The sequence below is a fragment of the Strigops habroptila genome, chromosome 9, assembly GCF_004027225.2.
Source record: "Strigops habroptila isolate Jane chromosome 9, bStrHab1.2.pri, whole genome shotgun sequence".
In the NCBI taxonomy this organism is placed as follows: Eukaryota; Metazoa; Chordata; class Aves; order Psittaciformes; family Psittacidae; genus Strigops; species Strigops habroptila.
The window spans coordinates 27,189,031-27,214,599 of NC_044285.2; the positions used below are offsets into that span (position 1 = coordinate 27,189,031).

Consider the following 25,569-nt stretch of genomic DNA (forward strand, 5'->3'; position numbering starts at 1 on the left):
GCTAGAAGCTGGCACTGAAATGTCTCTTGTTGTTTGAGATGAAAATGTACCATTTTGAAAAAATGCAAGCAAAATGGGTTTTTTTCTTTTTTCCGCATCAAATAAAATTTCAGATATTTTTTCTGGTTTTTCCAACTATTTCTGTTGCCCTCTACAGTCTTACAAAGAAATCTACACAAGCCAGAAAAACCACCATTTGATAAGGTCCTTGGTAGCTCATAACAATTTTGCAGAGAACTCATTTTACACGATGGGAAACTCAAACAGAAAAAGATCATTATTTAAGTACCCAATGCCCAGAAGCATGGCAGATGCTGTACAAGACAAAGATGGTACAGACATCCAGATATTTTGGACAAAAGCAAGACAGTTCAGAAGCCAAAAGCAAAATAAAATAAAAACAAACAAAACCAAACAAACAAACAAAAAAAGCAAGAATTGGCCAAAGCATTCACAAAGTTTCTATCTTTGTTTAAAAAAAATCTACTTGACTAAAAACTCCTTGGCAAGCAACTTGATTTATTTTCCTTTTTGCTCTCCAGCTACAGAGTAAAAAGGACACATCTTAGAAAATCTTCCTATAGCTATTTACCGTGCAGAACTTAAGGAGAATTTTTATACGCTGTGAACATTAAAATCCAAGGAAACAGCAGACGTTTCAACCCCAGAGAGCTGAGGACCTTCAGATTCAGTATTTTTTTCCCCCTCTCACATGCATGCAACTGCTTACACCGGTAAACAGACCATTTTCCTCACTCATTACAATCGTTTGCCTTGCTTATGATCTTGTGATCACTAATCAAGAGCTGCACAGGGCAGAGCTGAATGCACCACTGTTCAAAGCGGATCTGACAGGCTTGCTGTGCTGGACCAATGACACCCAGAGAGACACCCTGCATGTCACCAGCCACCACCGACGTCATTGTGAGCATGCTGCGGATGCAAGGAGGTAATAAGTCTTAGATGATCTCATAACACAGCATATTTAATTGAAATAGAAACATAGTACATTACAACATATTCATATGTGTTGCGTATTACAAGATGTTCAAAGATGGGCTGTTTTCTACATCTAGTGCTGACAAACCCACGAGACTCCCATGCAAGGCAGATTAAACTGAGAAACAAACCAACATTTTAATAATGTAACTGAAGATGACAATGAACTTAATACTAAAAATCAATAAATACACGTATGTATATACATGCATAAAACACATATAAGGCTAAAAGGTCCAATTTTTGTTTGCAATGAGGTGAATTTCCAGTGATAGGGCAGTGAAGAGCGGCCTTCATGTTGAAATGAACTACACCAGCTTATGTCAGGACATGGTGAAGGAGTTTGTATGAATGAAAATGAGACAGCCACATCATTGCAAAGCAAACACACACAATTTTGTGGTTTTAGTTTAAAATGAAAGCCCCAGTGTACAAGGCAGTGGTCTTCTAATGGAGCATATCTGCACAGAGGAGATTAGCTCTGGAAGTCCAAAAATATGGAGGGGAGTTTGTGAATTCCCACAGTTTCTTTTATTTTTATTTCAGAGTCACTTGCTCAGATTAAATACTCTTGAATCTTTCAATGCAGAGGAAGAGGAAGAGAAAGAAAAATGTCAATATTTGCAATGCTAAAAACTACCCTATCAGCTAAGGATAATTTGAAGGCTTGAACACTTACCTGGAGTTTCAAATTAGCCAAATGTGGAGATATCTGTCACTGGAGTTTACCTGCATCTGCTCTGCAAAGGGGATCGCACCTTTCCTGGCAGAAGCACCCCTGGCAGTGAGGTTTTGGGTCCCTCTCTCTGCCGTGTCCTCTAAGGAGAAGCATTCAAACTTCCTCTGATTCTCAGCTATGACAGCAGAGATCATCTCAGGGAGTCTTTGCAGGCTTGCTGCAAACAACCAACCACAACACAAGGCTTGCTCTTCCGTCTAAGGGATGGCGCACTCATCTCCCGGTATTGCCACTGGATGTGGAGCTTCCCCATCTTATTTTTTAAGGTGAACCATTTCTTAAATAAATTCTAAAAAAAATTAGTAAGAATATATTTTCCCCTTTTAACACAGCCATAATAAGTTTTCATTAAAAGTACTGCGTCTAGGTGTGGGACAGTCCCTCTGGTAAGACAAAACACTTATTTAACTGACTTAACTTTGGGCTTACATGATTAATGTCCGTAACCAGGACCTGGCTCCTCCTCGTGGCTTCAGTTCCTGAGGAGCAGAAGAGATCTTTTGCTGGTTCTGCTGTCTTTCCTGGTGGTATGCTCCATTGCCTAATAAAACTCTCCTTGAGATTATAAAGTTTTTCCTAATGTTTAATCTAAATGCCTCCTGCTGTTTAGTCTATCCCTGCTGACTAATGAGAAGATCTGATATCTCACCTTATTAAAACATCCTTTCTTGCAGTTATAGACAGTTTCATCAGTTTTCCCAGGCTGAAAAGACTAATTTTTCCCAGACATTTCTTAGAAATTCTCTCTCAGACATTATCTTGTGTTGCTAGTGCTCAGCTATGCATCTTTGCCCTTCGTTCCCATTGCACAACACTGGGATTTTGATAAGAGCACATGTTTTGATGCAAACCACTCAGGATATTTTGCCCTGTCCATATTATTCCTTTCAATATGCATCTTATTTACATTATCTACATGTATAGCAGCCATCCATGCAACAGAGTCAGATCACTCATAGGACGCATCACTTGTGCTTTCACATCTCCAAAGCCAGCTCTTTCTCCACTTCCTCCTTCTCCCCCCAGGCCGTACCGCTAGGCTGCGGTGGTGGGATGATGCACACTGACTTTGACCGATTCTGCTTCACTTCCAGAACCTTTTCTCCATTTCCTACTGCAAGAAGAGAAAAACACCAGCTTGTATGAGAAGCATTCTCCTTTGTGGGTCTACAAGAATGAAGGAATACTGGGAGCTACTGAGGTGGCCATTTGCTTATTGGGGATGAGCTATTCTGCTGCAAGGATCGCTTTTCAATTATAAAACAGAAGGCAAAGATCAGTGTATCAATGGAAGAAAAAGAGAAAAAAAAAAGAAGACAATTTAAACCCTATTTTGTACTTTGAAATATGTTACGTTTCTGGATCAATATCATCATTCTTTTGACAACACCCACCAGCAAATTTGCAGAACAAAAATTCATATTGGTGACTAACTTATATAGCTTTTCAGATGCAGGTGTCCTGCTAGAGCATTTATCATTTCCTTTTGCTACATTAAGTGGTGTTTTTGGAGTGGATGTACAAGCAATCATGATGGAAGAGTTACAGTCTCCTACAGCCCTGTCACCAGGGTATGTTGGGGGCTCTTGTGCTCACATCTTCCTGGGGATGGGGAGAGAAAAACACTGCTTTTCATCACTTTCTCTCAGTACCCTCATGTTTTTCTTCAGGAAGAATATAAACATTTGTTATAAAATGTGGATCAAAATAGCTACATTCCCAACAGATGTCCATGTTATGAACGCACAAATGCCACACAATGCTGTTCCTCCCATCCACTCTTGCAAACCTGTAGTAAGTTACCTTTGTGCAGAGAAGGTGCCAGCTATTCTACGGCTCTTTATTTAGCAAGTTTTTAGATAAGTGTTTAAAGAAAATTACAAAGGAAGCAAATATTTGAAATTGAAGGACACAAAAAGATGAAAAGGAAACTTCTTTGCTTCTTCAAAATTTTTCCAGTACATATGTAATAAAGAAACATTCTGTACATTAATATTAGACCCAGCCCCTCAATCTATCTCAGCCCATATTGGGCGGCAACATGACTGTTTTTTGTTATTTCCAACAAACATTGACTCTTTTCAACCATCACTTTTACAGACATGATTATCACTTTCACAGACACAATTGTGCTGCAAGGTCTTATGCCAAGTATTGTAAAAATTCAGAGTGCTCAGTTTCCTACTGAATACCCCACTGTGGTTCAGAAGCTAAAACGACTGTCTACAGTTTTCACCAGCTATATTTAGTGTGAAGCTTCATTGATAATAAACCACTTTTTTTTTAATGTGAAAACTTAGCTTTTCAGTTAAAAATCAGGCTTGGGCTTATGAAACATGAGGTCTTGACCACCAATCTTTTTGTGACTGATATTTAAAACAGATAGTGCTGCTAATGGGGCACTCAAAATGCATTTTAATAATACTTAGTGAGAAAAAAAATAATCTTTTTTTTTTAAAAGAATTTTGGCACAAAATTCATGTTTTGAAATATAATTCATTTTTATAAGGATTTAGTTTATGCGGTAGCATCACCATACGCAGAATGATCTGCAATTACTGCTTAGCGAACATGAAGAACAGTACCAGTTTCAAATGCTTTCAAATGCTCATGTCCTGGCTGGACGTGAGAGACAAGAAAGCTCTGTGTAAACTCATGCACCCCCTTGCAGCACACAAGTAATAAGGAGGTCAAATACCTGGACTGGGACAGACTTCTCGCTGCAATGGTTCCCAGCATCACTGCCTGCCCCTGAGCAGCTGCCTGGAGCACCTTCACTGCCAGCAATGTATCCCAGCACACCTGAATCTTAGAATCATTTAGGTTGGAAAAGACCTTTAAAATCATCAAGTCCAACCGTTAACCCAGCTCTGCCAAGTCCACCACTACCCCATGTCTTGTCTCAGGTCGGGCTGAGACCTCAGCTCACTCATGATGCTCACCTAAGGAGCACCACTTTGTCCCACCACTTTGTCCCCCAGGCTGGAGTGATGCTCCTGCCTCCCTGCCTGCAACACACAGCCCAGGTCTTCCCACTGCTGCTTGCTGCAAGGTAGGGAGGGCAGGAGGCTTTGCCTTGGCTGTCTCCCAAACCCCAGCCCTGTAATGGACATGCCATAGACTCTGCACATCCTCCCTGTCACCAGCTGGGCCATCCCACAGGGACGGGGTGCAACAAGCAGGGGAGGTAGGAAATCACCACCAGCACCCACCAACTCCCCAGCTTACCAGTGAAGGAGCGGCACAGCTTGGGCTGCATGCTGGAGTCACCCTGCGCTGAGTAGGAGTCATCCTTCTGTGACTAAGGAAGAAAAGTACTTTAATGCATTTATGAAGATTGCTAGCAAGTCGGTTAATGACACTCCTGCTTCATAAACAAGCCATTTGCAATCCCCAAGGACTCTGTTTCCATTTGTTTTACTTTTGCCAAGAAAAACAAAAAGAACTATAGCTAAAAATAGACTGAATAGATGTCAGGAAATATTTACAGACGCTGATTTGTTTCGAGTTGGTGGAAGATGTCTGAGCTCTCCAGGAGTGATTTGGCAGATAGGAGGGGAAAGAGCAGCCCTGGAGTGGGGAGGATGGGGCAGGTGAGTGCAGGAGGCAAAGCCCGTCCCCAAGACATGGACATTTCTCAACTCGGCTGCAGACCAAGGAGGTAGGTAAGACGCTTGCATTAATGGGCTGCCTGTCCTTTCACTCCAGAGCTAATCTCTACCCTTCAGGAGAAAAAAAATAAAACAAAATAAAAAAAGGAAAAAGAAAAAAGAAAAAAAAAAACCCTCAGGTAGCACAATGCTGCTTGAGTTGTTCAGTTCTTCTGTAAACTGGGAATAAGTCTTTTAATGCAGCTGTGATTTGGCACCTTGGTCCAGCAACCCAGACTGCCAAAAAAACTCTGGACACCTCCCAGCCTGGTTTTCCGTTTTGTTTGAGTTCGTTCTCCTCCCTCCCCTAACGAGGACCGATGCCCTCCATCCCTTGTTCACACTTTTATTGACCATTTTAATAACAATGCCTTCCAGGCTCAAGCAGCAGCGCCCGGCTCCCTGGAAAGCCATTCCCAGGGGCATTTAATGATTCTCAGAGCATGCTCCATGAAAGGGTTCTGACATAATTACCAAAGGCAGTATGTCATTTGTGCACATGGCTTACAGGCAGCTCCAAATAAGCTCCTTCTGGGGGAGTGTACTTGTGTTTTGGCAGAAGAAAAGAAGCCAAAGTTGCCTGGCTACAGGTGCAAGGATTTTCTGGGTGCTCAGTGGTAAATAAAAGCTATCTTGGGTCTCAGAAACGGCCCTGCCAGCGTACTCTGTGTTGGATCCTTGCCTAAAATAAGGCAAGCCCAAAATCCGGACAGAAGTCAGAGCCAGGGTGATGCACAGCTCCAGGATGCAGCAGCCTTCAGCAGGAATTTTGTCCTTAGGCGGAGGAAGGCAAGTTTTCTGCTGGAAATAGATAGTCTTGGAGTTAATCCTGTGGGCTATGATTCAGATCTGAAATCACCTCGTAGTCTTGCCAAGGTTTTTCTGCCTGATGCAAATCATTTAACCTGCACCGTTGGCTTGGGGAGGATGAAGACTGTTCTTTTCTTACTTCTCTCTGCCTTCCCTATTCACCCTCTAACCTATCATTGGCATGGGCCTCTAACACAGGCTAAGAGACATCTCTCAGTACTGTAAAAGCAAAGGTAGAGACTGAAAGTGCAGTAGACCCCCTAAGGCACCTAAAGCCACCCAGTTTAGGGATTAGAGGTGATCTGGTTCTGGCCACAGACTGGTGCCTCTCCTGCCAAGGGCACTGGTTTCTCCACACTGACAGTGGAGGGAGATGGATTGTCCATCAGGTGAGATGAACTTCACTGCTGGTTCCTCCCCAGCCTAGTGGAGCCACAGACCTATATGGTCTTCCATGCATCCTTTATGTTGTGGTGACTGATACAGGAGGAAAAGACCAACCCACACCTACTAAATTATGAGATGAATCCAACTGAGCTGCAACAGCTTTATATTTCAATAGCAAAGGAGTAACCAACTTCACTAAAAAAGAAAAAATATATAAGCAGACAGCCAGCGAGCAGAAGCAGCAGTGTTTCTACTGAACCAAAGGGATTTTTTAAGGATTCACTCAGCACATAACACCAAACTGATTGAACGCGTCACCAAAGCTTTTATCAAATAGACTGGCAGCAGAAGACTTGCAGGCATTCCACCAGCACCAGAGGGTTTTCAGAGGCCCTTTGCTTAAAGTTTGTTTCGCAGTTCCTTGATTTCCAGTTGGGTTTGCAAACACAGTTGTAATGCTTCCATCTGGTGGTGAAATGCAGAACAGAAAAATGTGTGGCATGACAGCATCTAGTTTTTTCTTGCTGCCTCAAAGGCCAAATACTTCCCTTTGGGAGTACAAAAGATGAAGCCTCTGACAATTAGAAAAATCTCAAACACTAGCTAGCTGTGGTTTTCATTCACCTATTTTTTAAATAGGAAAATGCCATTTGCTTGTCAACTTGGCACAAAATTAAATCTGAGTGGTTTAATTTTTCCCAAAAATTTAAAATATTGAGCTGCTTTCAATGGGCCTAGATCTACTTTTTAGCACAGCATTTCTTCTTTCTGCTGACGAATTCTGCAATCTGTCCTCCTACAGAGTGAAATAACAGCATTCACCCACCCTCCCACCTCGTGTTAATATTCTGGGGCTCTTTTAGCACATTATCCCATCACTTTTGGGTATCACCTTATTTCTATTTGCAGTAAAATGAGGCAGCTATTCTAAAACATTGGCATATAAGTTGCCGATCACAGACAACACACCTGACTTTTCCTTTTGGGTGCAGAGGGATCCTTCTTGGGCTTAGAGTCTCCCTTACAGATGTCACTGGAACCAGCCCTCTGTATTTACACTTGTTTCACTTGGACTGGCACAAAGCAAAGGTAGCTGCTGTAAAGAGGTGTGATTAGCACCAGCAAATGACTGCTAGAAACAGCAGTACTCAGCATCAAACTGGCACTTTGCAAAATCCATAGGAGCATTTGCCGCCCCCCTAGGGCATTAGCCACCGTCCATGAGTCAGCATATAGAGAGAGTGAATTTTACTGCTTTTGCAATTCCCCCAAAATATTCCCTTCTCTGAAAGGCCAGCTCTAAGCATTCAAAGTGACAGGAGAAACATTGTTCCCAAAGGCGCTAAATTTCTTTCCAAAAGCACTGCAGTACCTAACGGGAGCAGTAGCAAAGGGGAAAGCAGGAGCACAAGGGTTAACAATCAAATGTCCTTAGAGTATGTAACGTCGTGCTCCAAATCAGCCCTGGTTTGATGTTGTTCTTTTGAAGTTTAATTATACCAAATGTTCTACAGGAACATGCCATGTTCTTGCCTATCTATTTTGAACTGTAAGTACCAATCAGCATGTAAATGATCAAATTAAATCTTTTAAGTTGTTTGCAAGAGCCGGAACACCTTTCTGGAATGAAGGGCTGAGAAGCAGCGGCATTTGGTGTGTTACTGCCATTCTCGGTGGGCTCTTCAATGACTGGCATTTGAACAAAGAAATCAGAGCAGAAGAAAGCCTGCAGCAGTCCCAAGTTCTTGTGCTGTCGTGGAAAATCACTATCTAAATAAAGAAAGATAAATTATTTCTTTTTAAAAGGTCATTCTTTTCTCCTTAGTGATGTAGCCTTACTGCCCAGATCAGACACCACAGTTTGCTCTAGCTCAAGCTATCAAAACCTAAGATTCAGAGCAGCAGGTGAAATTTAGGGATGCCTCAGCAATTACTGCTGCCGACCTGGAGGTTTGGGATCAAAATATAAATCTCTTTTCCTCTAGAGCAAGAGTTACAGAGGATGGGAAGAACTGAAAAGACCAAGCTTGCTCTCATGAAACATTCCTGGACCATTTTGTCTTTCCATGGGGAAATGTTGGCCCAGCTTCTTCCACTGATTTCCAAAGAAGTCAGCAAAAGTCTTCATCAGCCACATTATTTTTGCCTTGTTTCTCCTCTAATCATAACATGAACCGACATGGAGCTGTGCCAGCAGTGAATTTGGACTCAGAGTGGTTCTCCCAGGAATCCAGTATGCAGCACTTCCCTCTATTTTACTTTCTTCAAGTCTGCCCAGAACCATAGCTGCTTTTAAAAACAAAAAGTTCACCTCTAGAATAAATAAGAAATCTCACAATAATGCTTCTGTCATTTCAAAGAGTTTCGGGGCAGGGGGGGAACCACTGAAGAGTTTCAAATATTTACAGTCCATCTGAACGGCTGACAATGGGTGAACCAAATTCCTGCCTTCAACGAAATCTCCCAGAAAAGAAAACATGGGAAAAACAGACCTCTGAATCTACAGACTGAAGCCCAATTACTAACATTTGCTCACTAAATAACTTTCCTAGCATGGATGGAAGCCTGTGTTCACAAAGCACTGAACGGCACTGCACGCAAGATGGCTCATTTTTTTGTTGGGAGTTGGGTTGGGGTTTGGTTTTATGTTTATTTCTCAATATTTCCTACTCACTGGAATGCAATTTAGGATTGAGACACACTTCTTTTTTTCATTTATGGTAACGGGATTTGACTTTACAAGGAAATACCACCAGTGCTAAACAGCACTGTTCCTAGCACTTGTTATATTAGCACAGGGAAAGCATCCTATGCATGGTCTCTGCAGGTCCAAGCGTCCACTGCTACCTCCTACCTCCTTCCTGGAGCTGACCATATCACCTCCTTTCACTTCTACCTGCAGGCTCTTGTGCCGGAGGATCAGGATCTCCTTGGCATGCTCCGCGGGCTCAGTCTCTCCGGGAAGGGTGTGCCTGTTGTACGCTGGCCCCTGCACATTGCACCAGAGAGACCACTGTCAGATACGGAGTCATCCCTCTCTCTGCAGCAGCATCCCCCCGCTAGTGCCAGTGTCTCTCAGAGTCACTCACCCCCTGTAACCATCCTACCTAGTTATGGTGTTAAACTGATCTGGCCCAAGTATGAGAGATGGGGATGGAGGGAAAGAGTGTAAGAAGGAAGATGGGACTCCAAACTCTGCTTCTTTATGCAAAATTACCCAAGCGATCACTGAATGACAAGACTGATACCTATTAGTCCAGGTGACACACCAACCTCTCTATTCAAGGTGTCTTTAGCCCCAATGCCTCTGCCTAACCCTCCGATATTTTACCTTAGCCCCACCTTCAGATATAAATCACATAATCAACAGGAACCATAAATCCTGCTTCAAAAGCCATATAACAGCCAAAGCTAAATCTTCCATTAACATCAGCTGAAGTTGGATTAACTCTCTCTGTACGAAGGGTGAGGCTGGATTTAGGCAGATGTGCAAACAGGAGGTATGCCTTCATCTTCATCCCATTCGCCATTCCTATAGGTTTCCTCCCAGCCTTATCAGTTGCTTCTCCTGGCTCAGCAAAGGCACAGGAGAGGGAGTTTGATCCCTCTGTGCTGAGCTGCCAGCACTAGCCACATCCCCAAGGACTGAGTATTTCGTGCATAATCCATAAAACAAAGGCTTAGGTGGATTTTAAGGATAAGGCTCCAGGTATCACTGTGCGAACAGCGATTACAATGCACAGTCCTAGGTGCTGTGTAAAACCTCTGACAGATTATTCGTAAGTTATTCTGTAAACAGCAAATGGTTTCTGTGCTATTTAACCAGTTGTACCAGTTCCATGGCAGAACTGCCAAGCAGTTTTAAAACCTCTGCAGATTAAGTCTCCCTCACAGCTCACTGGCTGTGCTCTGTTCTATGTGAAAAAACACAATGTGAGGATAACCCCAACCCTGTAGGTAACCAGGAGCCGTTGCAACTGCTAGATCTGCTAACCTGATGCCTGAAGATCCATGTGCTCCTCCTTTCTCCTTTCTGGTTCTGGGTACTGATGCCTAAAATACTTCGGGAAATTATAGGCTGACTGGGTGAACCTTTCAAAAGCTGTCATGCTGCAAACAGAAATGTGCCACTGACTTGGAAACTGGATCTGGCTTCACACAGCCAACTATTCTCTCCTCACAAAGAGACATCATTAGTAATTATGTAAATATTCATAACATCTGCTCAGGCTGTTAGGATAACTGAGATAACTTTTGTTATTGGACATCTAAAGTACAGATTGAGAGAAAAGTTATACCATTCTCCTTATTCGATACAGGTTCCTTGCCAATATTTCCTGTATGTTATCCAGGACAGCCGGATTCAAAGTATCCTCCAATTTTTTGTCTGTTATGACAGTCCTGTCATTGTTGCTGCAAAGAAAACCAGAATGCCTTATTTCATAAGATGCACTGTAGCACAATCAGTGCATCCCCAAAGCCCAGTGTTCATGACAGCCCTTTCAGATTCCACCACCAGTGAACATTAGCAGTGAAATTAGCAGTGAAATTAGCAACAGCTAATTCTTGCAGATGGAGATCACTGCAGATGGGGCATTTGGCATTTGTATCAGAGCCGTCTCATCCATGTGCTCCCTGGTAGATAGAATAGCTGTGGGAGCTGTGGTAGAGCAGAACCCTCTGTAAGGGATGAGATGGCCATTCTGACACACAAATTTTTGACCTTTCATCTCAGCCAATGCGCATTCTCACTGTTGGTTCTTCAGCACACACAGTGACGCAAAGCCATCAAAAAAATGGTGTAAGAGCCTCAGAGCACCATTTCTGTGTAACTCTGAGGGGGGATACAGGTGAGCCTCCACGTACGAGATCAGAAACTGTGTTCATCTATGCCAGTACATTGCTCATTCACCTGATCATTTTTAATACCCACCTACTAATCTTTAAATCATGTTTACTTTTCATTTGTCCAAGCTATGTTCCTCCTTCCCATGGGATAGCCCAGCAGGGAAGAGCAGTGGAGGTTAAGAAGTTTGCAAAAGCTTTTCATAACTGTTCCCTCTGGTTGGAATGAGTGATCAAAAGGGAACAACTGCAGGGGAAGGAGCACTTACGGCAAGGATGGGTGAGACAGGCCATGCCCCAGCTGCCCTGCTTCTGCCAGCTCAATGGCATGTTTCCGCTCCAGCTTTTCATAGAGAAGCACAATACTTGATTTTGGCTGGTCATATTCTCGAAGTAGGATCTTCTGCAGGTATTTGCTGTTAAAATATTCTAATCTGTTTGAGAACAAAACAAGACGGGCTTAGGCCTCCTCCCACAACTCCCCAGCACCAAAAGCAAGCCAGCAGGTTCATAGCCTGTGACCACTCCATACTCCATTATATTCCATTACCTTCTTTCCAGAAATCAAAGGTCCAAGAGGTCAGTTCCTATTTATTTCTGCACTATAGTACATGAGCTAAGATATTAAAACTTTGCCAAATACAATAAAAGCTCCTCAAAGTGCCAGATTTAACATGAACTCTACTATAAGTGCTACAAAGAACATGCAGTAGCCCCAAGGGATGCAACAGATTTAAACACTTCCAGATCCCCTCTTGAGCCATTTCCTCTTGCTTTCTGCTCAAATACAGCACAACATTTGGAAAAGATCTAGCCGGTATCAAATACTGACACTCAAATCTGGCAGTTGTTGGCTGTTCACAAACCTGCTCGAACGGAGCCAGCAGCTATTCCCATACCCTCTAGTGGCACTTCCAAGTACTGGCATTCCTAAGAAAATCCCTGCCAGCTGTGTTAACCAGAGTCCTTACCATGAAGTTAGCTGCGTTTGTGTCTGCACAGCCAAGGAAATAAACCTGGTAGATTGCTATTAGTATATTTTAGGTCGTTTGTACCTAAAAAATAAAAAAAAAAATCTCCTATGTGTACAATCTACCGAAGTTCAATGAAAATTGAGCACTTTCCAACAGAGATCCGCAGAGATCCGCTGTAATTTGTCAGTCCACAACAATCAGTTGCGCCTCCTGCTTTTAGTTTTTAACTGTGCATACACTAGGTTGGAGCCCTCAGCTCCTGCATGGCCAGAGAGGCAGGAGAGCACGGGCAGCACTGCTGCAGGCAGGGACAGGCTGAAGCTACATGGGCTGTGTGTTGTGCTGGCATGGCTCTTTCATTTCGAGCAGGTATCTTTGGACAAAGAGGAACAAAGACAATAGCAGAGGAGAACAGGGTCTTTTTAGGGTGAAGCACAGTATGTGATCTGCAAAGGGGGAAGCACCCCAAAAGCCTAGTCTCACCTTGGACAAAGAAAAGCTGCCCCTCTGTTACCTGCCTTGTGCCCCAAGGATGAATGAGACTCAGCTGCCCACAGTGGAAACTTAGGGAATAGAAACCAGCCTCATTTTTTTCTACACATGTACACAGTTGTATTTTGGCAAATCCTTACTTGTCTTTCCAGTAATACTGTCCCCAGTGTCCAGATATATCTTCAATGCCAGCCAGCAAATGATCCAAGAACTAAACAGAAAAGAGGATTTTGCTATACACCGGTTGCATGTATTGCATATGTGATGAACTCAGTCAGCAAACATCAAAAGCCAGCAGACAAAACAGGAGATGCTTTCAGCTCGGTACACAGCACCGGTAAACAAGGAGAGGGGCTGTCGGGCTAATTCCCCATCCAGTCATCCACGTATATCCCTTTGCTCTGGAGTACAATAAGTGGTTTGGCTGCTTGCTTTCAGGTCTGTGAGAGTGAAGAATAATCACTGAGGGATGTGGATCTGCTCTTTATGATACATACAGGATGGCTAATGGCTTGCATGTCCTGCATATTGGGCCTTGATAAGCAGGAAATGCTCATATTGAGGTTTTTGAGGACAATGTGTCTCAGGAGATGGGTATCTTCAGAATAGAGATGTAGATAACATACAAATAATGCTTTGACTTGAATAATAAATACTGCCTTCCCCCAGACGCTTCCCACTAAATGAAATAATTGGCCACATTGTGCCTTATACAAAAAGATTATTATTGTTTGAAATTATATTTAAAATTCCAGACAGGTTGATTTTTCCACCTAGAAGTTAAATCTCTATAATTTCCCAAATTGCTTTCTCTCCTACTGGCAGCTCTAACTGGGAGGGGGCTCTGCTCTACTGCGGGTCAATGGCCCTCCACATCCACGTACCAATGTCCCTGGAGCTTCCTCCAGCTCTAATATTTTTTGTGGGGTCAGATACAAAAAAAATCAGAGCTGTTGACTCAGCCCTGCAGCCTGGTACAGGTTTAGTATCATTAGCTATTAGAAGCCATATAGCCAGAGGACCAGCAAATGACCTCACCCCTACTGGTCATCACTCTTGTGAGCAAGAATGTCCCCACTACCCAGACAGAGAAACAAATTTGAGGGAGAAAGCTGCTTCTGCGTCCCTGCTTTCCAGCAGTCTGCATTGTTGCCTTCTCTACTTTACTTAATTCGTACACAGTCATTTTCAGCTCCCATTTCCTAATAAACACATTTCCAGAAATGATTTACTATTCACACATTAACAAAAGAAGAAAGTATTCTCTGTTCATGATGGGAAAAGACTCTTCAGCCTATTGAACTGTTCTGTTAACCTCACACAAAGCCCTGCAATACAACCTAATTGTGAGGATGCCAAACAGTTTTTATAAATGTCCTCAGACCTAATGTCTTTATTTCTAGCTATCCAAAAAGAAGATAAAAATATCCCTGAAGGAGCCATACCCTCAAAAATATGTCTGGGCATAAACAATTAAGTTCAGAAACAGAATTTTACATTGGACGCAGATGCAAACGCTAAGTCTGCACAGTGCCCTGCTTCCTCATGGAGTTGACCCACTCCCTGAAGAAGTCTCCTATACTCAGGAAGGCCAATGTTTGGATGGTGAGAGCAGAGTGAACTAAATTCCACTTTAAAGATCACCTAATTCCAACCCCCTGCCATGGTCAGGGACACCTTTCACTAGACCAGGTTGCTCAAAGCCCCATCCAATGTGGCCTTGAACAATTCCGGGGAGGAGGCACTTCAGTGGTTCCCTCCAATATAATTCCAGCCTTTATTCTCCCTTTTCTAATTTTTTTTTTTTGTAAAAACAGCCAAACTGATGGCAGTGATGTGACTGATGAACACGTGGAAGATCCCAACCCTGAAATCAACCAAGTTTCATTTTCTTTCTTTCACTTTCCAGAGAAGCAGAAATGTTTGAGTTAGGTTAGACTTTTGGGCAAGTGATCATCTTTCTCATGTTTGTGCAGCACCTAATGCAACATCAGCCTGAGCTGGTGGCTGCTATTCCAATGCAAATAATAACCCATGGGTAGGAAGCTGCATAAGACTTTATACCTGGGAAGGGGCTGACCTGCAGAAGATTAAAATTGCATATCTGTAGAGTCCCTGGAGGCACACACATTTCAGGAGGACCATATTGGTATCAACAAAGCATATTGGAAAGCTCTGGCTGCATTTTAATGGATGCACTTACCCGAATATGGATCTGCTCTCCCACTGTGGGAGCACTCTCTCTTTTCCTCTTGACAGCCAACAAGTCAACTAGAGGACGGATGGTCATTCCCTGCAGCATAACCACAAAGACAAAAATCAGCCTTTCTTCACATCAGGTGTTCTTAGTGGTACCTGCACTGGGAAAAAAAATATCACCAGCACAGGTATGAGCCACAGGTACATTGTTCCTTGCCAGAACAAGACCTGGTGTTTGAGCTAACGTTTATCTGCTCCGTTTTATTAGCAAGGCAAAATCTGCAAAGCTTCAGCAAGACTAGAAACTGTTCTCCCAACTGTAAGCCAAACATTTTGTTTGCTTGTGGTAGTAGCCTGTCAATTGGAGCTCACACACACAGGCTTCAGGATCGGGGTAGGCAGAGCAGGAAAATGCTCTGCTCTCCTCATCTGGCATCTCAAAGACCACAAAAAGTCAATGAATAATTTCAAGGTCAAGCCGGTGGCTTGCTATTCCTTGTAGCCTACCAGATGGAAAGAGGCTTGAAACGTTCAAAGTTCGAATGCCTGAAACGACGATAGTCCTTGAGACTTCACAGCACGCAGCCTCCACCAGCATTTGTCTGCTAACTTTTTGAGTATTATGTGCCACAGATCATTACCCCAACGATCTTTGATGGCCTGCCGGTAGCTAAGTTTACTAATCAAAGTATCCACCTGGTGAGAAGGGTCAAGGGAAGAGTTTTAATGCCATTCAAGCCTCGTGAGAGAACTTCTAAAATGCTGCTGTGCTATGTTTCTTAGTCTGGCTTCAGTATGAAATGAGTTTTCTAGGACATGTTTACAGCAAAAATGACGGAGTAGTTGATGTTTATGACTTCTGAATGTCACAAATGCTGGCACGGAGGAGAGCTGAACACATTTTTAATTGCAGAAACAATTATAATGTCATTTTAATAGCTAATAGCAATAAAAAAAGCATCGTTATTCAGAGTAAATAACATAAAACTCACAAATTCAGAAATAACAGATATTACAAAAATTAAGTAGAGACTATGCAATTGGTCTCTTGCCTTCAATGGATAATGAGCTGCATTTGTTTTCATTTTAAAGTGACCTTTTGGAGTTTTGTGACTCCCAGACTTAAACACCTGAATTCCTTTGGTCCTTCCTGACCTTGGGAGCATCAGTGAAATCCCATGTGCTATTTCAGACCATGTGTTATTTCAAAACACACTTGTAGGTCCCCTGTGATGATCCTCCACTCACCTGCGATAACTCATTTAAGGTGCATCACCTGATGCCAACAGCTCTGTCGTGGCTCACACAAAGTTTTTCTACCACCAGTGACCCAGTAGATAATGGGTCGGTGCAGGCAAACAACAAACAACAAAAATACCCAAATCAAATGAAACAAACCCACACATGCACCAAAAAAAGAAAAAAACCTCTTAATTATTACATTTGCTAACAATTTCATGGAAGAGGTCAGAGGCCAATAGGCCAAGAGAGTGAACTTCAAACAGAGAACATGGTATTTCATTTTCAAACCATACTGAAAGGCAGAACAATGGCATTTTGCAACATTCCACACAAGCCCCCAGCTCCTTGGAAGACTTTCTGGGCTACATGGTGTACATCCAGGCCTGTTTGGAAGTGCTGAGGACTTGACAATTGCTCAGTCAAACTTCTCAAAATTATTAACCAGGCTCATTGTGGAATGAGCCTTATGCAACTGAGTTAAAAAAAGCCAAAATACGTTAATTTCCTGGGTTGTGTAATGCACTGATAGACCCATGTATGGACAAGCCCAACTGCTAAGATGTTGGTCATTAGTTCATGCAGCACGAGCCTTTTCAGAGAGAGCGTGATCAGGATTCCCAAGAAAATTAAGTCAGTTTGTGCTCCAACAAGATGCTTTGCTGGCCTTCCCAGCTTAAAAGGGCCCAGATCATTTCTCACCTAGTTTCTGTCCTATCTTAACACAGACACTCCCTGCCAAGTCTGTACTGATATCATTGAGAATATAAAGAAAATTTACTGTACAAAATAACAACAACAAAGTCCACTATCTACAGAAGTTGGTTTGTAGCCAGTGTTTCACTTGTCCTTTCCACCCAAAGTGACACAGTACCATCAAAGATGCTGGGATATTAAAGATATTTATTCTTCAATATCATATATTGTGATGATCTATGTGGCTGGCAGCAGTGCCACAGACTTTAGAAGCTGTAGGAATCATTTGTAAAGGTTCATCTTAACACATGTAGAAATATGTTATATTTACCTGTTTTCTATGCTGAGTTACAGCACAGAAAAATTAATATCTTTCTGTTTCGGCTTAGGTTTATTTCCCCCCTCCCTGTTCTCATGGTGGCCTCAGCTACACAATACTGCAGGTATCTGGAGCCTGAGCAGTCTGTCTTTATAGATGCTATGTTCCTGCTGAATGGCTGAAGGTCAAGGGGTCGCCCCGCTGACACATACCCACAGGGGACCCTGTTTAACTCTCACCCTTTTGCATGGAGATGACATCACCAGTTGAGCTTTGAGGTTACACAAAAGCCCTTTTCCCGGTCCTGGGAAGGATTTTCCGAAGCCTCAGCAGAATAGAGCTGCTGCCTTAGAACAACCTTTGTCTGAGACTCAAGAGCGTCTCTGCATGAGCGGACGTGCCTAGTGACCGTGTCTTTTCAATTTCTGACCCACATTTGCATCTTAAAACTCATCAACCTCCACCTAAGTACGTTCCCCCCACCCCTGGCCCCTGCTCCCTCCTTTCAGGCTGAAAGCTGTGCCCAGTCCAGCTGCCCTGCGGGTCTCAGCTCCGAGCCCATCAGCACGTCACACATGTTGACCATGACTTCAGCTCATGATGTGGATTAGGTGGATGTGGGGAAGCAGCGAGCCAACCCCAATCCTCCACATTGCCCAAGAGCCCAGCACCCACACGTGAGGGGCTCAGGGAGGCCAAGCGAAAGTCATTTGCTCATGTGGGCTGATAGCCATGGGGCCACTCATGGGGGCCCCATGAGTGGGGCAGCTGTCACCATGACCCACCAGCTCCCAAAGCCCCGCCAGCTGCTCTGCTTTCTCCATCCGAGGGCAGGAGGAGGGCAGCCCTGGGTCAGCAGCTCTGCATGGACCCCATGCTCTTCAGCAGGAGCTCCTGGGGAGCTTTTCTGCATGGCGTCTTTCCCAGACCCACATCCCGCTTACTTCAGCCCTATGGAGACCCATGCTTAACTTTTTGGGATGGTGTGCACCAGGTAGACATCAGCCTTACTCATTTCAGGACCAGACAACCCCAGTTTTCCCACCACATCCTCGTCCAAACATGACAACGTTTGTCAGGTGAACTGTGTATTTCAAAGAAACCCCGAAAAGAGCCTTGTCGTTACAGACTTGCTGTACAGACTTGCTGCAGGGCAAAGAGCAGGGAGACACCTCCAAAATCATCACACAGAAGGCTGCAAGGATGCTTTTACCACTAGATGTCAGAGCAATGCTGCCTGCCTGCTCCTCCCGAGCTCAGCAACTCCTTACGACCTCAGCCTGTGTCTGAGGGAGAGGAAAGCTCTCTCACAGAGCTGGAGGAGTGCTAATTCAGAATCCGTGAAAAATAAAAGCATATTATTACTAAGGAAAGCAATACCAGCACCAAATTCTGCCCAAGCTGCAGATTGTCCATCCTTGCCCATATGCAGCTGTGGTCTGGGTTCAGATGTGCCACTGTTCATATGGTCCCCAAGAGCAGCCCAAGCTGCGGATGCCCCTACAGCCTTTCTGTAGGATTGGGTTTTGCAAAACACACTCAAAAGACACTCACAGATATCAGTCTTTAAAAAAGAGGGGAAGAAAAGTACATCCGTGCTTTAAACAGTAAAGCAAATATATCAGAGCAACCAGTGCTGTGCTGTGAGGGTCCACCTCCCTCTCCCACCCTGGCAGCCACTGCATGATGTGGGCAGGTTGAACTCACAGAAGCTTTAGTGCTCAGTAGGAAATAAGCCGAGAATCATCAGGGCAGAAAGAGAAAGCAGGTGGCAACAGGGCTTAGGGATCAGTTATAGAAGAAAAATTAGAGGCAAATAAATCATATGTGCTGACTTTTTACTTGCTTCTGATTTTCCTTGCTTTTATAACAAGTAACACACCCATATTTTTTTCCAGTGGAAGAGTTAAAGCAAACCCCTTCCCGCTGCATCATCATAAAATAACTGCAGCTGCTTTGCTGCGTAAATATGAAAACATCTCAGACGTACACACAAAATATAACAAAATAAACTAATGACTGTTGTTGCTTCAGCTGTTGGGTGCCCCAATAAAACTCATACTCAAAACCCATTAAGAAGTCACTCCCCCAAAATTAGGTTCCTTTAAATTTGTCCCACTTGTAAACTACCAAAACTGAGACAACCAAACCATAAATCCCTTAAAATTCTTGGTGCTCAGGTTCAGAGGGTTTGGGATATCTCCAGTATCTTCCATCTTCTCACCTCTGGGATCAGGAAAACTGACCTTCATTTTACTGCATGGCAGGTAGCATCTCATTTCATGACAAGGCCTCTAATAACAAGTGGTTCTTATCTTGCTCAAACAGCAAACTAGTTGTAGAGGTTGATTTGTGTTGGCTTTGCTCTCACATAAAACACATATAAGCACTACTCTAGAGAGGAAACCTATGCCAACATCATTCTTCACAATTTTCAACACTGCTACCCCGCTATGGATGGACCAGATCAAAGATGGGACAAATTATCATGGAAAATGTTGCAAGTCAACAACTGCTGGTCAACCTCTCAAACCTTCTGCCTCTTTGAGTAATAACTTTAAATTTTTATATGCCTAACCACTCAATAGAGGGAAAGATTTAATTACTGGAAAATTCTTGTATCCATCTAATAGTTTAGTACTAGTCATATGTCTGGAAAAATAAAAAGCACGCTTATTCTTTACATCTGCTACTGACACCAAGATTGTTTTTACCTGTACAAACACGGTGAAGAGGATGACAACAGTTGTTGCTGCAATGAAGAGCTTCTTTCTGTGGAAGTCAGGCAGCAAGAAAACCAAAGAGAAACAAATGGCTCCTCGGAGACCCCCGTATGCTATAATGAATTGGTCTTTGCTGGTGACGGTGTTCACGTGAAATCTGTTCACAAAGAAAGTCAGCACAAGAACCCCTGAAAAGCAGCAAAGAAGATGGGACCACATCAAACAAAAAGAGCAAGTAGATACAACTCGATGTATCATACTGTAAAACATCCCTGAACTGGTAAGCACTAGTCATGAGGAACTGGCCAGGTCCCAAGCTATGCTCCCAGTATGCCATTGGAGAAGGGCTTTTCTTCCAGGCTGGTCCAACAGGTTTGTGTTTGATTTGTCCACTTAAAAACTGATCCCTGATGCATCTCTGATGTGGGGTATTACAACACCATTCACTGGCCACAGTTTTGGGAGTTTGTACAGCTATTAATTGTACTATAAAATGTACAATTTTAGGTAGCTCATCTTATAGCAAATTCTCTTGTTTTTTAACTCAATCCTGTGCTTATCATAGCCCAGCTTGGAAACCAGAGCTTCCTTCAGAAGGACTCTGAATTCAGCAGGGGAGTTTTAGTGTTGTCCTCCCACTCCAATGACCACGGATCCCAGAACACACCACTTACCTGGTGACTCAGTGTTAAGCATCAGCTAAATACTGAATAAACAATAACTATTGGCAACATAGGATATATGAACACATTTATGTAGATGGTAGTTAATGAAAGTCTTTAGGGCAATTCTGTGGTCATGTGTCAGCCAAAACCTCACTCGTATAATGACACAGAAGCAGATTCCAAGAACTGAAATATTAATTGATTTATTCTCATTGGTGAGAACAAATGAGCAAATTGCTCAGATTATACATGTTCTTGAGGCAAACAGTCATCAACAACTTAGCCACAAATTACCCTCCAATTTCCAAAAGTTTCCAAGCAGTAGCTTGGATAAGTAGCTCTATTCTGCCTGTGTAAATATTGCTTCTTCACAAATCTTTCACTCAAACATTTATATTGTATGAACATATGACTACGTAAGGTGACACAACAACTGATGTAATTTATAGTCATTTGCAAATACATAAACAGATACAGAAAGGTACGAAAAGTTGAGCTTTAAATCAGTAAGCCATGATCTAATACCAACAGATACGATAAACATCTTATTTCCTGAAGATTAATGGCCATTTTGAGAACTGATGACACAGACTGCCATTGTCTTTTGCTAGGAATTAGCTGGATCCACATCACTGCTGCTTTTCTAAAGGGTGTTTGGAGAAGATATAAACTTCAAAAATAGTGCACTTGTAATGTACATATCAAACATCTTCCCATGCCAGTACAACTAAAAATATCCAATTGTACATCAGACCAGTTTGAAGAAAACAAAAAGCTGGGGATGTTTCAGGAACAGTGAACTCAACTTTGCAACACCTTCCCCATCTCCAGATCTCCGTGGAGCTGGTACCCAGACCAGATGTGAAGTACATTAGTTTCAAGGTTCTTTGTAACTTTAAATGAAGTAAATAAATAAAGCATACCTCAGCTCACATCTGCAGCTACTGTAAAGCTCAGGCAGTGCTGATGATTTAAAGGAGCAAAATTTACTTGAGTTGATATCCTGGCCTTTGTCTTAATTTAATCCTTCCTCACAAATTATCATTAGCATTCCCTAAATTAACTCAAGGCCAGTTTGCTCCACGAGATGATATACAATTCATCATTTTGAGCAGAATATATTTCCTTCTGAAGATAGACCTTGAGAAAGTGCAGGAGGAAACCTCCCTAGCGCTTGGATAATAGTAGAATATTAGTACTGTCATACAATTAATGCATTTTGCGTTTTAGCTGATCTCTCCTATATCAAAGTAATTCCAGGCCTCAGGCTTCAGCAGAGTCATTTCTCATTTAAGAGCACTTGGAGGGTCCAATAGAGGACAAGACCACAGCTCACACACTAATCCCAGCACTGCCGACCCAAAAGTCCGCAATTCCTGCAAGCAAACTCTATAGGTGCCTCCCACTTCTGGATCAGTGCCTCAAGCACGTCCAGAGATGCCAGATGGGTCTGAGCAGGTCGGAATCTCATCTCAGCCACCACTTCCAAGACAGGAAATTCCCAGCCCGGCTTTGTGCTGCACCCTGCCCAGCTCATGTCCTCCTGGCACACCTATGGCTCTCCAGAAAGGTGCTGCAGAAAAGGGACATCCCGTTTGGAATCAGATGTGCAAGATGATTTTTCAGCCCTGGTTTTTGTGTTCTTATTTAAATCAAGGGGGATTTTGAATGGAAAAAGGGTTTTCTTCCCTAGCTGCAGCACTGAGCCCTTCTCTAATAACATGCTGCATAATTTGAGAATGCAATCAGAGGAGTCATGTTTAGAGAGCCAGGGGATCTTGAGATGTTATTATGTTCCTTATGTCTTGCAGTGAAGAATTTTTGAACTAAGAAAAGTCAAACTAAGAACTTGAGCAAATAATTTAGAGAAAACCACTTAACCATAATAAAACATGTGAACATCCACACAACTAATATGCATGTTTCCAAGTGCATTTATGGTGCAGTTATTAAAACAAATCTTGGCATGTATTAACAGCTAATGAAACCCGTTCTGCTATGTCTTGCTAAACATGGCCAATCCTATTTTAGCAATTTCTTGAAGTGTCTATCAAATTTGAGTTCACTCTGACTCAGTGGTTTGTAAGCATAAATTCTGTTGAATGGTTTTTAGCTCTCAAATTCTTTTCCAAAATGTGTGTTCAGTTATACTTGCAAATATAGTTAATATAGAAAAACTTCCATAAATGGGAAGGTAGGCACTGCACTCACTTTGGTGACAGTAACTGCACACTGTAAGAATCAACAGAGAATCAGCCTCTCTGAAGACCAAATCAGTGCAAGATAGAACTGAGGAGGCAAAGCAGCACATCTATTTTTCTGGTCATTTGCAATGAATGAAAATAGGATATCAGAGTATTCTGAGACTGAGACTCAGGTTTTCGTCATAAGTGGTCTCAAGAAAATAATCTTTAGCCACAATTATCAGGAGAATATTTTAATACACAGCTCACATCCTCTTGTAATCACCAAATCTTGGTCACTTTTTTACTGTGAGGTTGCTCAAACACTGCAATAGGTTTCCCAGGAAGGGTGCAGAGTCTCCATCCAAGCAGATAATCAAAAGCTGTTTGGACACAGTCCTGCCTAGCTGACCTTGTTTAAGCAAGGGTAGAATCCAACGATCTTGAGAGATCCTTGCCAACCTCAGCAGTTCCCTGGTTCTGTGCAATTCTGTCATTCTCACTCCTTATCTGAGGTTCTTGAAGAGGAGAAGAAGGTCCCAATTTTCATCTACCCAGCAGTAAGCAGGGTAGATGCTCTTTTGTAAAGCAGAACAGCCTCCCCAGGGACAGCTGTTCGAAGGTTCCTCCAGTTTCCCATTTAAGGATGCTGCTGTACACAAACTTGTTACAAATTAAATCCCTTAAATCTCTGCAATTCAGAATATGCTGTCAGAGGCCTTGCAGTTTTACACAGCTCTCTGATCCCAAGCTAAGTACTTACAGTCTCCCTTCAAATGAGGAAACAAAGGGTCTAATAAGTACTGAAACGGGAGAGGAGATCATGGCAATCAAAGGAGGGTCTAAGACAGAGGTATCGATAAAACAAATGTCATGAGAATATCTATTTAGCATCAGTGCTGTCTATGGTGAGTGCACAGAGTAGGAAATTGCAGTAAAATGCAAGACTTGCTATTGAGCAAGCAATGGAGGAGGGAAGCATCGGCTGGGGTGTCCTAGTTCAGTCCTTGCATTCACATCTAGGATAACCACACATACAGAGCAAGCAGGAAAGGATGATGGGGGCAGGAGCATTCTCTCGTTTAATGGAATCACATTTTCCACTCCCATAAATAATAATATATATTAAAAAAACCAAACAAACAAAAACCCCTGTACTTTCATCATACCTAGTGCTCTCCAAACAAGACAGAAAATGACAGTGAAGCAAATGTATGGCCAGTTCCACTCATGATTTTCTCCAATGGTGGAAACTCCAAGGAAGATGAAGATGAGGGTATCGCTAACACTGCTCCACATCTTCATGAAGTATTTGACTGTGGTATGAGACTTCAGAGAGATGTTGGCCTCCACGTAACGTTTCATGCCCATGGCACAAGCAATGATGCTGAGGAAATGAAACAATAAGTGTTTATACTTAAGCACACAAAATTGATATTATCACATACAAAAAAAAAGGCTTCGTCAAGTCTTATACGTTTGCAGACATCTCACTGTCGTGATTCACTTTCTACATCAGCCCAATGAAATCAGGAGGAATACCAAGACAATAAGACACTATAAATGTTGACCAAGACTGAGTCTGGTTTTTAACAGATAAACAACTTGCTATCTATTGCATTTATCACAGCCACACAGCAGTACCTACAATTAACAACACCCAGCTCTTCCCATCATAATACACTACTTTCAGTTCTCTAACTTTGCCAAACTCTAATCTTGTGATTGCCTTGCAATTTTTCATGGATAATTGGTTCTTCAAGTTACAGGGTACATGTAGTTAGCCTAATTCATCAGCTTTGCAAATCAATACATTTTAAGGCCAGCAATCTTAGAAGATCAAAACAATTGAGCACTCAAGGAGTTGAAGCTCCATTTTTATATTTCAACCTGGACAGAAATATTTTGTTCTAAATATTGTACCAGAAATAGCAAAACAACTTTTAAGTTTCCAAGATCTGATTTCCCTTGGTATTTGTAAGGCCATCTACATGAAGTTTTACTAATTTTATAATTGCTTTCACAGGGAACATCATGGCAACTCTCCTTATTATATCACGCAGACAAGCGCACAGAGAGGTAGGTCCTCAGCTTGCAGAATTGCCCCTGGGTCTGGCAGACTGACTTTAAACACCAGCTGTGACCAGGACAGGTAAGTGACCCACATACATGCAAATAGGTGTTAAGATAGGTGCTGGCCTCCACAGCACATTATCCAGAATGCATCCTCTCAGCTAAGAGCTATTCAGAAAACAGCCATGCAACTACTGCTTTGCAGTGAAAGCATCACATTTAAAAGCGGCCTACAAGAAAGATGCGGTAAGACTTTTTAGAAGGGCTTGTTGTGATTGGACAAGGGTAATGGTTTCAATCTAAAAGAGGGGACATTCAGGCTGGATGTGAGGAAGAAAGTCTACAATGAGGATGGTAAAATACTGGCACAGGTTGCCCAGAGAGGTGGTAGATACGCCATTCCTGAAGACATTCAAGGCCAGGCTGGATGTGGTTGTAAATAACCCGATTTAGTTGAAGATGTCCCTGCTCATTGCAGGGGGTTGGACTAGATGAGTTTTGAGGGTCCCTTCCAACCCAAAATCTATAATTCTATGATTCAACCCCAGAATATCCCAAAGGAGATTCTTTGCTTTA

At 42.6% G+C, this 25,569-nt stretch overlaps 1 protein-coding gene across 1 annotated transcript in view; it reads right to left on the reverse strand.

Moving 5' to 3' along the window:
- Positions 1–2,442: 2,442 nt before the first annotated feature.
- The window catches only part of LOC115612429 (sodium/hydrogen exchanger 2-like), a 28,395-nt gene continuing 5,268 nt past the window's right edge, over positions 2,443–25,569 (reverse strand). The window contains exons 4-12 of the mRNA XM_030496619.1: positions 24,090–24,307; positions 20,064–20,260; positions 15,100–15,189; positions 13,037–13,107; positions 11,700–11,864; positions 10,884–10,998; positions 9,440–9,574; positions 4,967–5,033; positions 2,443–2,852 (exon numbers count right to left, since the gene is read on the reverse strand). Of these exons, the coding sequence (XP_030352479.1) occupies positions 2,716–2,852; positions 4,967–5,033; positions 9,440–9,574; positions 10,884–10,998; positions 11,700–11,864; positions 13,037–13,107; positions 15,100–15,189; positions 20,064–20,260; positions 24,090–24,307 (1,195 nt within the window). The 3' untranslated portion in view covers positions 2,443–2,715. The remainder of the gene's footprint in view (positions 2,853–4,966; positions 5,034–9,439; positions 9,575–10,883; positions 10,999–11,699; positions 11,865–13,036; positions 13,108–15,099; positions 15,190–20,063; positions 20,261–24,089; positions 24,308–25,569) is intronic.